The sequence below is a fragment of the Lagopus leucura genome, unplaced genomic scaffold, assembly GCF_019238085.1.
Source record: "Lagopus leucura isolate 7727_CA_CO unplaced genomic scaffold, USGS_WTPT01 35301-2_obj-0_obj, whole genome shotgun sequence".
In the NCBI taxonomy this organism is placed as follows: Eukaryota; Metazoa; Chordata; class Aves; order Galliformes; family Phasianidae; genus Lagopus; species Lagopus leucura.
This window is the reverse complement of record NW_024963608.1, coordinates 3,166-16,560: the sequence shown is the minus strand read 5'-3', so window position 1 is coordinate 16,560 and position 13,395 is coordinate 3,166. Positions and strand designations below refer to the sequence as shown.

The 13,395-nt window shown below is 61.2% G+C and overlaps 1 protein-coding gene across 1 annotated transcript; it reads right to left on the bottom strand.

The window, feature by feature from the left end:
- Nucleotides 1-2,070: 2,070 nt before the first annotated feature.
- On the bottom strand, nucleotides 2,071-12,893 carry NPDC1 (neural proliferation, differentiation and control 1). Its single transcript, XM_042891470.1, has 9 exons — nucleotides 12,830-12,893; nucleotides 9,161-9,544; nucleotides 5,912-6,019; nucleotides 5,075-5,251; nucleotides 4,916-4,982; nucleotides 4,424-4,508; nucleotides 4,235-4,314; nucleotides 3,973-4,069; nucleotides 2,071-3,358 (listed from the first exon to the last, which is right to left on the bottom strand). Exons 1-9 carry the CDS (start codon nucleotides 12,891-12,893, stop codon nucleotides 3,281-3,283), a joined length of 1,140 nt encoding a protein of 379 aa, XP_042747404.1. The 3' UTR covers nucleotides 2,071-3,280.
- Between the last annotated feature and the right edge of the window lie 502 nt (nucleotides 12,894-13,395).

Below are 13,395 nucleotides of genomic sequence, written 5' to 3'. Positions count from 1 at the left end.
GCCGCCCGCCAGGGCCTCAAACGCATTCCTGCTCCCTTTCATATACAGGCAGAGGGGAAGGGAGACGTTGACTTTGAACTGTCCCTTTGTAGGAGCAAGGCCCATTGTGGCGGTGATGGTTTTAGCTGGGGGATGTGGAGCGAGTCAGTGGGGTTCCTCGACGTCCCCTGTACATTTCAATGGGGCGATCTCTGGGCCTGTACGAGGTGCCTGGCTGTTCTGGGGGTCACTGTGCAGCGCTGGCTGGGGCTCACATCTCCTCTCCCTTTGGGGTGGGCAGCCCTGGAGCTGCGTGCCCGGGGCAGGAGGGATGCTGCAGGCAGGATGCCTCAGGCTCTCTGTACTCGGTCTCCAGCTGCATTCTCTGCTGGCAGCCCAAGCTCTGTAAGCCGCCAGAGATCAGTGGGATCCTGCTGGAAAAAGCTTAGTGGAGTGAACTGTGTGTGCTCCCCAGCTCGGTAGGAAGGCAGCAAGCTGGGACAGCAAAAATGTGCAAACATTTGTCTCTTTCCTTTGCCAAGTGTTCTGGCTTGCTCTCCCTTGGAGAAAAAAGGTATTAGGAGTGTGTGCTCAAAGGTGATGTTTTATTCACCGCCAGTCAGTGACACAGCCGTCACTGCTGGATGCCACAGTTTCAGTTGGTGCTGCCCAGGCAGAGCTGTGTGGTGGGCTGCAGACCTGCACATGATGGGGATGGGGCCTGAATGGACCTCATGTCCCCATCTGCACCTCAGGCCCACCTGAGGAGCACGAGCACTGGGCTCAGCACCAAAGTCCCATCCCTAGGAGGATAACTGCCTCTCCTCCATGACACCGTGGTTTGCTTGGCTCCACCAGCAGAGCTGCCAGGGCTGAGCGTGCCTTCCTGAGCTGTGGCTGTGCTCCCATGCCCCTCTGCTCAGCCTGGGGCCCCCTGCTCTCTGGGCTCTGAGAGCTGCTGCAGTGCTGAGGATGATGCAGGGGCTGAAGAGGGCTGACAGGAGCTGAGCTGAGCATCCTGGAGGGTGGCTGTGGGCACTGTTCTTCCTGGAAAGGCCTCCTCAGTACAGATCCTGGGGTGTGATTTGGGTATCGCCCTGCTGCACCTGAACCTGGCAGCTCTTCCTTCTCTGCTGCCTTTTTGGTGGGGAAAGCCAAAAGACCCGGGTGTGCTTTGAGAGGCTGCTGCGCTTCAGGAGCAAAGGAAAGCCAGAACTAGGAGCTCTGGGGGCAGTGATTGTGTGAAAGCTGCATTTCCCCTGGTCAGCGCACAGCACAGCCCTGGTGACGAGGTGCGATGCTGCCTGCAGGGCAGGGATGCGGGGCTGCAGCTGGAGGCCGCAGTCCCCCATAGGAAGGAACACCAGGCGGTGTGGTGGGGAGTCCAGCACAGTGTCAGGGTGCAGGCAGTGCCAGACGTGCCCCAGCTGCGGGGCAGCCCGGAGCAGGGGTGAGCCGAGCCCCCCGATGGTACTCGGGTGCTTTGGAGATGAGTCAGCGAAGGACCCTCCGGGGCTGCACAATAGCACCCGACCCTGCAGCGCCGAAACCCGAAGGAGACAAGATGGTATCAGCGTGAGGGGGCTGCCGTGATCAAAGGGCCGGGAGAGCAGCTCCAACGGCTACACAATGGCTGGCGGGAGGGGGCACCGATAGCCCTTATCTGCCAGCCCCGCCGAGGTGCGAAGGGCCCGGCCCCGGGGGGCGAGAGATTAGCGGGGTGGGAGGGACCGCCCCGGGTGATTTAGGGCCGGGTGGGTGCGGGCAGAGGCAGCCGGGGCTCCCATCCAGCGCCTCTGCAGGGAAACCTGCCCCAACCTGGGGGATGTTTTGGCAAACAACCCCATCTGAGAAGCAAGAAATGCAACTGTCTCTCACTGCATCTGGGAGAAGTGCTGCCAAGAGCTCTGCCGCTGGAGCAGGAGGGCGGGAGGTCACCCTCGCTCTCTCCTGGGGAAGGTTTTAGAACAGGGGAGCAGCAGCAGCCCCCCTGACCCCTTGCACTCCAACTCCCCCCAGTCCGAGGCCCCAGCCTGCTACCTATAAACTGCCACAGAGCAAAGCTGCAGCGGGGCAGAGCACACACTCACATGGGTCTCAAACATGGTCGTTTAATAAAATCTCCTTTTAAAATAACTACAATCCATACAATAACAATGGTCTCAGGGAGAGGGGCAGCGACCCACGTGTAACAGCGCGGCAAAGAGAAAGGATCTGTGCAGTGATGACCGCTGCCCCACAGCACTGCCACGCTGCCACGGGGCCATGCTGCCATCCCCGCTGTGCTGCGCCTGCAATGGGCCTCCTGCATGCAGCAGGGGCACCTGCAGCTGCAATGCCTGTGCAGGGCTCTGGACGTGAAACCACATCTGTGAAAAGCAACCCCAAACTCATCCCAGGCCGAGGGCAGTGCAGACTTTGGGCTTGGAGCATCAGGGATGTGTCAGCAGCAGCTGGCAAGGACACAAAGCCCCAGGCTCCTGCATGCTCTACACAGACACAGACAAGGGCAGAGGGTGCAGATGGAGGGTGGGAGCCCAGGATGGACGGAAGGAGGCTGTCCCGTGTCACAGAGAGCTGCTCGGGGCAGCTCCATAGGGAGGCTGTGAAAGGTGTGGGTCTGCCGGGCAGGCCGTGGGCACAGAGAAGGGCAGGTGCTGGGGGAGATGGCGTGCAGGGGGTGCCTCTGCTCGGCACTGGGCTCAGCCATGCTCACCCTGTGGGTACCATGGGGCTCAGGGAGCAGCGCAGCACTGCAGAACAGCGAGTGCCCCCGGCCTGCAGCTCCTGCGCTCCTCTCCTTCCTCCCCTATCGGTTTAAAACTGAAATGCTGAACCCCTTCGGACCGTTCATCGCACCGAGGCCTGGGGTCAGATCCTGGCGAGCTGCAATGGCCTCAAGGACGACCTCCACCTGCAGTGAGCCCACAGGGTCCCCCCACCCCGGGGCTCAGCGGCTCCAGGACTGCTCTCAGCTCCGGCCCCACGGGTTGCACGGGGCGGCTCAGGGCCACCTCACAGCGGGTCGCTGCTGCGCTGAGGATGCAGCACCGGGACACAGACCCCTGCCCTCCGCAAAGCACAGCACAGCAGGGATCCCCGGCCCCCTCGGTGCCCCGGAGCAGCGGGCGGCGGCAGGGACGCGATCACAGCGGCAAAGAGGACAAGGACGCTTGAAGCAGGGCAGCCCCCGTCCCACGGCTGTTAGTGGGTGTTTATTGGGCAGGCGTCGAGCAGTCCGCCGGGGGGGGCCGTGCCCTGCCCGGGTCGTGCGGTCCGCAGAGAGCTCGGGCGCGGGGCGTTACGGGTGCACCCTGGGGTTCGGGGGGTGCAGGGAGGAGTCGTCGAACAGCGGGTTCCTCACTTCCATTTCTCCGGTCTGCAGAGCGAGATGGAGGGGAGAAGCGGCCGGTCAGGGCCTGCGGGTCAACCCCCCCCCTCCCCCGTGCACAGCGCTGGGCCCGGAGCCCTCGGGGGGCACAGAAGCCCGTCCGGGAGGACCGGAGCCGCGTTGGCAGCAGTGGGGTTCATCGCCCAGACTGCGTCAACTGTCCCTTAATGGGCCTGTAAAGACGTAATGATGACCCTTAATCTGAGCCCTGATGGTCGGGCTCCGCACCATTACCATGTGAAAGGCGGCTCCGAGACCGCTTTGTGCTCTTTGTACCCAGGGCTGTCAGGAGCTGCCCTGCCTCGAGTCCCTTCGAGCTGCTGGGCCAGAAGTGGCCCCTCCGGCCCCGGGAGGCGAGGAGCCGCGACAGTCCGTGCTCGAGGCCACCGGGACGGGACGGGACGGGACGGGACACTCGCCCCGCGCCCACGTCCCGGCCCCATAGAGGGGCACATCTCGGGACACAGCGCAGCAGCCTTCGGGGCTGAGGGCACAGCGGGAAGGCAGAAAGGCTCGGCTGCTTCGGGGTTTGGTGAAGCCTTCTTGCCACTTGTGGGCACGGGGTCCCGCACCCCCCCGCAGCCGCCCTGCAGCCGCCTTACCGGAGCCAGCCCGGGGCACTCGTACACCGTGAAGTCTCCGTCCTCGTTCTCTTCATCGGATGAGGCAGAGTCCGGCACCTTGGGCTCTTCTTTATGCCTGTGGCGAGAGGGGAGGTCAACGGGATCCCAGCTCACGGACAGCCACCCAGATGGTGCTGCCCGAGGACAGAGCTGGGGTGGGGGGGTTCCGGAAGGACAAGCTGCCCTCTGAGCTTTTGGGATGCTCAGCCCTGGCAGCTCTGGCAAAGATGAGGCTGCTTACTTCTCCATGGAGAGCATCTGCTGCTTTTGGTGCTGGTAGTGGTACATCTGGGCGCTCTGAGCCAGCGTCTTGTCCCCAGGCTGGAGAGAGCAGCAGCAGCAGCATGAGGGCAGCGCTCCAGAGAGCAGAGTGCCCAGCCAGCAGGGCCCCGTGGGGAACATATCCCAGCCCACTGCGACAGCTCCTTACCGAGATCTTGTCGTAGGGCAGAGGACTGGCCACTCTCTGCGCCGAGTAGTCTGCTTTCTGTGCCAGCCTGACCTCCTTCTGCAGCCTGACAGGAGGAGAGGACAGTGCTGGCAGGAGCAGCTCCAGGGAAGAGCAGGTGCCCTCCCACCCTGATTCCTGTTCTGTGCCATGGCACAGGAAAAGTCACAGCCACCTCCATACCACAGGCCATGGCACACAGGGAGCTGGAGATGAGCCACCAATGTGTGGTGTTGGCACCCAGTGCTGCAGTGATGCCACAGCAGGTGCCACCGCTCCCAGGAGCCTGTCCTCCAGACCCAACTTCAAGGGGACACGAACACTATTGTGTCTGCATTGGGACCATCGAAGACAGCTCTTGCCTTTCCTCCAAGCCCTCTCCAAGCCCCAGAGAAGAGCATGAGAAGAGCTCCCTGGGCACAGGGACACTGAGGGACACCGAGGGTTTTACTGCTACCAGCAGACCCAGCTCACCTGCACCAGCAGACTGCAGCCACAATCAGAGCGGAGATCCCAGCCAGTGTGCACACCACGATCAGCCCTGCAGAGGGAAACCGAGCTAAGCCTCAGGGCGCAGCAGCACCCCCAGCACTGCAGAGCCAGCCCAGTCACTGCCATTGTCGTCGGCCTTACCGAGCACCACATCGTCATTCGAAGGGACAGGGGCTGCCTCCACGGGGTACTTCGGTGAAGTGGCAGTGGTAGAGGTGGGGAGCATGGCAGCTGCCTTGCTGCTGGCCGGGCCCCGCTGCAGAAGCTCCTGCCTCAGCCTGCTGGGCGCTCGCTGTCTCCCGGTGGGGGAAGGGGTGGCTGCAGGACAAAGCCAGGTGTGAGCAGGGCGGAGGGAGCAGGGCAGTGTGAGCAGGGCGGTGTGAGCAGAGCGGTGTGAGCAGAGCAGTGTGAGCAGAGTGGTGTGAGCAGGGCGGTGTGAGCAGAGCTGTGTGAGCAGGGAGGTGTGAGCAGGGCGGTGTGAGCAGGGCGGTGTGAGCAGAGCTGTGTGAGCAGGGCGGTGTGAGCAGGGCGGTGTGAGCAGAGCCATGTGAGCAGAGCCGTGTGAGCAGAGCCGTGTGAGCAGGGCGGTGTGAGCAGGGCGGTGTGAGCAGGGCGGTGTGAGCAGAGCGGTGTGAGCAGGGCGGTGTGAGCAGAGCCATGTGAGCAGAGCCGTGTGAGCAGAGCCGTGTGAGCAGGGCGGTGTGAGCAGGGCGGTGTGAGCAGGGCGGTGTGAGCAGAGCGGTTGTGCCTGATGTGCAGCCATGCAGTTTGGGGCTGGTGCGACCCAAACCACTTGGGGTCAGGAACTGGGCGAGCAGGGGACACCTCAGCAGTAGGGCTGGGCCGTGTGGCCCTGTGCCTCTGCCGCTGCCGCCCCGTCCCATCCAGGAGCTGACAGAAGCCCTGGTGCAGTCCCCTGCCCCATTAGCTCCCACAAGAGGCCTGAGAGGGACTTCACTGAGCGCAAGCAGCACTTACTCCTGGGCTTGCCATCTCGCAGGGCGTGGGGACGGGTAGCATCTTGCCTGGCCAGCACGTCTGCCAGAAAGTCGATTTCTTCCTCTAAGCTGGGAACGGACGTCCTCCCTGCACCAAGAGAAACACGGGAGTGAGGTGGGCGCACGGGCCGGCCGCCAGGGGAGAAGCCAGCCTGGGGTCAGAGCGAGCATCACCCTGGATGGGGCTGAGGCGGTGCTGTGGAGCTCAGCCTGCAGCCCCACGGCGTGGCACAGCCCGGGGGTGCCCTCCTGTGGAGCTGCGGCGCAGAGCGGCACGGAGCTGGAGGGGAAGCACCGAGCCTCGCTCGCGGTGCCCGCTGCTCACATATGCGGCTTTTAACAGGATCAAACTCAGCTTCAAAGCCAGAAGACCTCCCTGCTCCCTCTCAACTGCTGCATTAAGGCTGTCCCCAGTGGGAAGCCCTGGAGGGTAAATCAAGACATACAAAGGCAAGGTGCGGGCAGCTCGGTTCCCGGAAAATTCAAGGTTATAACAATTACAGCTCCTCTGGAATTTGTCATCGCTTGGAGTGTTTGGAAATAAACACCGATCCTTCCCAGCTGGGCACAGAGCCCCTCGGCCGCCCCCACCTGTCCTTGTGACTCACAGCCACTGCCTGTCTGCCTAAGCCAAGCATCAGCCTCAAACGGGGACACCGTGGGCTGGCCCAGGAACCACGGCCGGGCTGGAGTGCAGCAGGACAGCGAGGTCACAGCTCAGCACCTATGTGACCCGTTCCACTTTAGCTCAGCAGAGGGAGGCACAGCCCTCATGGTTCCCAGAACTGTCCTCGTGCTTCCCTGACTGCTGCCTTTTAGGATCACAGGCTTGGCTGAGAATCTCAGCCCCTAGTTTGAAATGTGTGCACACAAGGCTCCAAAATGAGCATGAAGAGCCATCGCTGTAACCCTAATCCTAAACTTAACCCCAGCCTTAACCCTAACCCCAAATTTAACCTCAATCCCAATCCCAACCCTACCCTGAATCCCTGGGAGAACTGGGCTGTGTTTGTGCCTGCAGTATTGGGGTGCAGGGCCCATGTCACAGCCATGCTTTGGGCACATGCTGCCGTAACTGCTGATATTTCCAGAGCATTGATGTGATGTGCATAAAAAAATCTAAAAAACTCAAAAAAACCACCCCAACACTGAGCAGACAGAAAGGGCCACTCACAGGGTTCTGTGGGACACAGAGCACAGAGCTCTGTGCATTTAAAGCGGCATTAGAACATTACAGCCATGTGCTCGCTTTCAGCAGAACCCAGGCAAGTGACTCACCTGCATCAATCAGTTCTTATTTCCACATTCCCTTTCAGCGGCTAAAAATCCCCACACCTCAATTTCACTCGGTTTGAAACAAGCGCTCGCCTCTTCATTCTTGGCCATTACATTTTTAAAAGCATTTCATTTTAACAGCAGCAGAGCAACTTCCTCAGCGACCATCACGTCTGTCTGCCTGCAGTGCAGGGAGGGGCACCGAGGAGGGAGCAGTGAAGCACCGGGGCAGGAAGTGCAGCCCTGCCCCAGGATGTGTGAAGGTGAAGGGCAGCACAGGGGCACAGGGGGCGGCTGGCAGGCTGGGGACAGCAGGGCTTGGGTGCCCTCTGATGGCAGTAGCAGCTACCAGCCTCGCACTCTCTGCCCACGGTCTCCTGAGGAAGGCAGGAGGAGAGATGCTGTCCCAGGTGCACTGACAGTGGGAATGCCCAAATGCTGCAGGCGCAGCCTTGCTACAAATCCCCTTGTCCACACCATCCTGCCTCGAGGCTGCAGATCCCTGCTGAGTGCCGGGAAGTGCAGCTAAAGGGAGTGGGCCGGCCCAGTAGCCCCCTTCCTTCTCCCTCACGCTCTGTAGGATCAGCCCCATCTCCACCAGCCCCAGCCACGCTGTGGGCTCCATGCCATGGGGACCGAGCAGCAGCAGCACTGACGCTGAGCACAAACTCACCGCCACTTCAGCCCCGCTCCTCCCAAAGCACGGTGGGCTCAGACCCCGCCACAAGCCTGAGGTGGCTCGCAGCAGGCAGGCAGAGTCCCACACAGCCCGTCTCACCTCTGTGCTGGTGCTGCGCAGGGTACGCCGAGATCCCCATGCACGCCGTCACCAACGGCAGGAACACGCGGCTCAAGTGCATCATCTGCTCCAGACCCAAAGCGGCGCTTCTCACCCCGCACAGCCGAGCCGGCAGTGCACAGCTCTGTGCCCACACCAGGGAGAGGAGCCCTGGCTCCTGCCCACGCTGCTGCCGGGAGCCAATCGCAGGAGCAGCACTGCAGTGAGCAGCTGGGATCCCAGGATCGGCGTCACTGGCAGTCGCAAGCATCTGAAGGATGCCTGACCCTTTAAAGGGGCGGCGTGGGCAGCACGGCTGTGTGGGCAGCCCCTTTAAAGGGTTAGGCATCCTTGAGGGCATGGCAACCACAGTTTCCAAGCTGGCACTGCATCTTTCCCCCCCCTTCCCCTCCACAGTGCAGCTGTCGCAGCTCCTCTGCACCCCTGCAGAACCCTGCAGATGCACTGATGCAGCCAGGAGCCAGGCACTGCCTGAGCAAAATGCAGGATCAGCACTTAGGATGCAAAAGCACCCAGAGAGCAGTCAGTACCTCCCTGCAAAGGGCTGTGGGCAGCCTCAGGATGCTGATGGACTCCAGTATGCTCAAACAGAGGATTCAGGAGTCTCTGTCTTCTACACAGACAGGGGCTGAAGGCGAGCCAGCTGCCGGCACGCTGCCTGAAGCCACAGCCGGGATGATGGTGGCTGTGGGGATGGGAGGAGCAGAGGTGGAGGCACCCCCAGCAGAGGATGCTGCTTGTGGCCCCGCATCTCCCTGCCACACCGACACAGAGCTGGGTTGCTATGGAGATGCAGCACTTCTAAGAGGAAAATTTGCTCCCAAGACTTCACAGAATAAACTCAACCCCCCCAGCAGAGCACACAAGCAGGACACCCACCCCTGCCTGCTGCTGAATGCCACGAACAGATCCTACCCAGCACCCATCTCTCTGACTGACAGCACTAGGCTGCTTCGCTTTGTGGTTCTCCCCTCCCATTCAGAGGTGCCCATCCAGCAGGAAGGGCCCCCAGGCACTCCCAGCACAGGCTCCTTGTTCCCAGGGATGGGTATGAAGGTGGGAGAGGGGCTGTGCCGGTGCCACTGTGCTCCCAGCTTGGGGCAAAGACACGGGACCGCCTCCCATGGGGTGCAGGGCTGAAGTACGGGCACGTACCGCTGGGCGAGCGCTTCTCCTGCAGGCAGTGTCCATGGCTGTCCTCCAGGAAGTTGGGCAGGCAGGGGCCGCAGGTGCTCGATCCCAGCGGGCAGAACTTCCGTCGCTGCAGGGCGCAGTCCAGGCGCCGCGGACACGGCTCCGCTGCGGACAGGAGGAGAGGCGTCACGTGGAGCAGGGGCTGGGCGCTGCCTGGGACCCCGAGCCCCAGGGCCCCACCTCCCCTCGGTGCCTCCTGCACATCCCTGTCCCGTGCTGAGGGCTCAGCCCCCGCCCGCAGCACCCACACAGAACCGAGCGGCTGCAGCCAGAACCAAATCAACACGCAGCCAATGCTCGTGTGGGAGCTGTCATCAAAAATGGTAAAAAAGCAAAAGCCCGCTCCTGGGCCTCAGCACTGCTGCTTGTCACCATCAGGAACAACTTCGCTACTTGTCCCTCAAGAACAGGAAAGGGAAACTTGTGGGACTGAGACTCGGGTGTTGGGGTGCTGAGTTGTCAGGGCGTTGGGGAGTCAAGGTGTTGGGGTGTTGGGATGGCAAGGTGTCAGAGTGTTAAGATGTTGGGATGTCAAGGTGTTGGGGTGTCAGGTTGCCAGGGTGTTGGAATGTCAGGGTGTTGGAATGGCAGGGTGTTGGGATGGCAGGGTGTTGGGATGTCAGGGTGTTGGAATGTCAGGGTGTTGGGATGTCAGGGTGTTGGGATGTCAGGGTGTTGGGATGTCAGAGCCCAGCCCAAGGCCATCTGTTTGGAGCCAGCGCAGGGCTCAGCTGTGCAGAGCTGTGCAGAGAGGTGAATTAATGCACAATGGGAAAATAGTTGGGGGCTTAGGCACAGGAGCTGGACTTCCTCTACTTGCCACTCACCCACCCTCGTCTCTCACTCAAGGCCATGCTGATTTCATTTAAAACCACACCAAAACTTCAAACATTAGCTTCAGTGCAGAGAAGGTTCCATGGCAGCTGCAGGGCCGGGGACGCCCATGGCCCCCGCGTGCTCAGCCAGCACCCAGCAACCAGTTAAATAAAGCAGCCTGCAATATATAATAGGTCGTTATCTCTGTTTGAGGAACGAGCTGTGCTTGTGCAGCTGTCACGGGTTGGGATTAGGAGCGAGACAGACGGGCACTGATCTAATTAAGCTCCCGATGTTTCATCAATCGGTGTTTAGCGAGCAGATATCGCCGCAGGGTGTGCTGCTGGGGCTCCCCACTTTGCCATGCTGGCTCTGGGGCCCTCGGAGCCCTCCAAAGCCCTGCCCTGTGCCCCAGCAGCCAGGCCGTGGGGCCCAGCACCCAACTGGGAGCAGGATGCTCCACCGAACCTCCCGCAGATGGGCAGCGATCCCCAGCGCAGGCAAAGGCAGCCTGGCACCAGGTTCTGGTGGGGAGCCATGGAGGAAGGCTCAGTGCCCCAAGGGCAGGCCCCAACAGGAGGGCTGAGAGAGCTCAATACCTTGCAGCCAGCGTGGAAAAACAAACAGCAGCGTGAGCCTGAGCCAAGGGCATGTGAGAGTGGATCCAGTGCCGAGCACGGGAGCTGCTCAGAGAGCTGCTGGTGCACGCACACACAAACACACACGCACACACACCCCAAAATGGGTGACCCGGGTCAGAGAGCTCCCCAGAGCACTCCCCATCCCCACGGACCCACGTGGGGACAGCTGGCACCAAGGCCGCATGCCTGCCAGGGCACTCTGATGGCACATGGAGCTGCTGGCATTCACAGCCCCAGGGAAAGGGTTTTGGTTTTTTTCACATCCTGGCCAAAACATACAGGTGAAAATGAAATAAATTCTAGGAGGATATCCGGGTATTAATGGAACACAGGAAACTTCCCTGGTGCATAAATGCAGCAGGTGAAAAGGTAAAAGTTAACGTAAGAGGGAAATTAATCAGTGCAGGAGGTTGATATGAGTGCTGCACACGGGTAACACCCAACCTCTGGGCTAACAGGGCCCCAGCTCTGCTGCCAGTGCCAGCACAGCACACCCAGTGGGGCATTCAGGAGCTCAGCAGTGATTCTAGCAGTGCAGCAATGCATCCAGCAGTGCACCCAAGAGGCTCCTGGAGAACCTCCAGCACCGCTGCAGGCACGACCCAGCAGCACTCAGCAGCACAGGTAAGGGCAGCAGAGAACACGGCACAGCTGGTGGGAGCCCGCAGCGGTGCTCCAAGGTTGCTCCTCCTCCGGCCTGGTGACGTGGGAGCCGCTCATTGCCTGCCTGCCTGCCCCTGAGCCCTTCCTGTGAGCTGGCAGCACTGGGGCTTTCCTCCCAGCCTCGCTCCAGGTGTGCAGCAGCAGTTGCGTTCCCTTGCACAGCCATGTGCTGCTTGACCTCAGCTCACAGCCCCTTGGCAGCGTCACTCTGCTCACATCGCTGCTGTGCTCCTGTCACCAAAATGCAGCACAGTGACCCCTCCTGCCCCCGTTGCTCCACAAGCGCTTTCCCTAAGTGCAAACCCCAGCAACTGGATTCTGCAACAGGCATGCGGAGCTGGCATGTTGGCCCTCGTCCCTCGGTCTTGCACTTAGAAGCAGGCAGCAAAACCTGCACGAGCCACATTGCACTGCTGCTCCTGGGAGCTGAGCACACGGCCACGCAGCCCGCACCCCACGCCGCTGCCCTACTGCCACCAACCTCCCACACAGCCTGCATCAGCGTTCCTGCCGTGCCACGCCAAAGGCTGCAAATAAATCACCCTGCAGCTTCGCCCACCTCCTGGTTTGGCAGGTTTGGTTGAGCAACGCCAGCGCCTTCCCCAGCCCGTGCCTCACGGCGCTTGCCTTGTTTGGATGCTGTGCTCACCAGCCAGGTGGGTGCAGGGATCCGGCACCGGCTGCCCCCAACGCGCCCCGTGCCACAGCCACGGGTAGGATCCGTGCCAGGGTCAGTGACAAGGGGCAGGGCTGGGTCTGCCTGCCCCCAGGAGGCACAGGGCAGGGGAACGCACTGGGATGAGGTCGCCACCACCTGCCTCACTGCTGGGAAGAATGCACAGGGGCCTCACAGCATAAGAAACCTTTCCCAGAAGGGCCCTGCCCTGTGCCAGCTGTAGGAGCAGGACTTCATTGCTCTTCGAACCCCTTACTGGGCAGAAAAATTACAATTCACCGCCTTGGCAATTTGCTGGGCACATTATGGAAACGGGAGTGGGATTAATGGGCACTGCAGGAAAGGGAGATGGCAGTGGGGGATGGAAATGGCTCCCGAGTGCTGCAAGAGCAGGCAAGGCTGCTGGCACGCTCAGAGCCACAAGAGAGCCGGGGGCAGCAGGGAACAGGGACAGGAACCCGCAGGTGGGTCGGTGGCCACTGTGGTCACACTGTCCTCCTCTTGGGAACAGCTCTTGGTCAGCTCCAGAGGGAGGTTTTGGTATCAGCTCTGCAGCAGCAGGGCTACACTCCAGCCACGCATCATTAGCTTCACATAATCAGGAAGAAATAAAATAAAAAAAAAGAAAGAAAGAAAGAGGAGGAGAAACAGATGCTGCACGCAATTTCCTTGGTGCAAACCAAGCAGCACCTAGGCTTCTTCCGGGGCAGGCTGATGGGGCACAATGGGACGTGGATGGAGCAGGGGAAACCTGAAGCGGCTCCACGGGGACCGCAGGCTGTCAGCAGTGCCACAAAGCACCTTGCTGTCCTTGCAGCCTAACATACCACCGACCTTCCTTCTGGTGGCCTGACCCGACAGTTGCTGGCTGCAGCAGGCGGGGACGGCAGAGAGCCATGGCCTCAGAGCAGCAGCGCTGCGCCCACCGGGGCCAGATGCTCCCACAGCCACAGCCCTCCCACACCTAGCTGGCGGCCCACACCTCCAGCAGACATTTGGAAGCCTTTAGTGAAGACAGATCAGGCACGATTTTGCTAACACAATGCTCTCTAGCAGCTTGGAGGTGGCAGCAGCAGAGTGAGCTGTGCGGGGGTCTGCCTGACCTGCCCACGCCACCCGACCACACGCTGCCCCCAGCCCCAATGCAGCCCCCAGCTCCAGTGCGCCCAGGGATGTGGGCAGCGCCCGCAGCTCCAGGCACGGAGGGCACGTCCCCCTCACAGGTGGCCCTGCAGCCCTCACTGGGTGCACGGTGCTTTCCCACAGCACGGCCACGTCCAGGGCCCCCGGGGAAGGGCTGCAGGTGAAACAGCTGAGCAAGTGCCCAGAAATTTCTTTTTTTTTTTTTTTTTTTTTTTATCCACAGTGAGGTAGAAGCTGGCTCAAGCAAAGCTTCTCGT

Bases quoted from the DNA above. Each gene is read 5' to 3' on its own strand.
- NPDC1 (XM_042891470.1), bottom strand. From the start codon at position 12,893: ATGGCTCTCTGCCGTCCCCGCCTGCTGCAGCCAGCAACTGTCGGGTCA. The intron at 4,983-5,074 runs GTAAGGCCGACG...TTCCCTCTGCAG, and splicing joins GAATGACGATGTGGTGCTCG to GGCTGATCGTGGTGTGCACA. The intron at 4,070-4,234 runs GTAAGCAGCCTC...CTCTCGCCACAG, and splicing joins CAGATGCTCTCCATGGAGAA to GCATAAAGAAGAGCCCAAGG.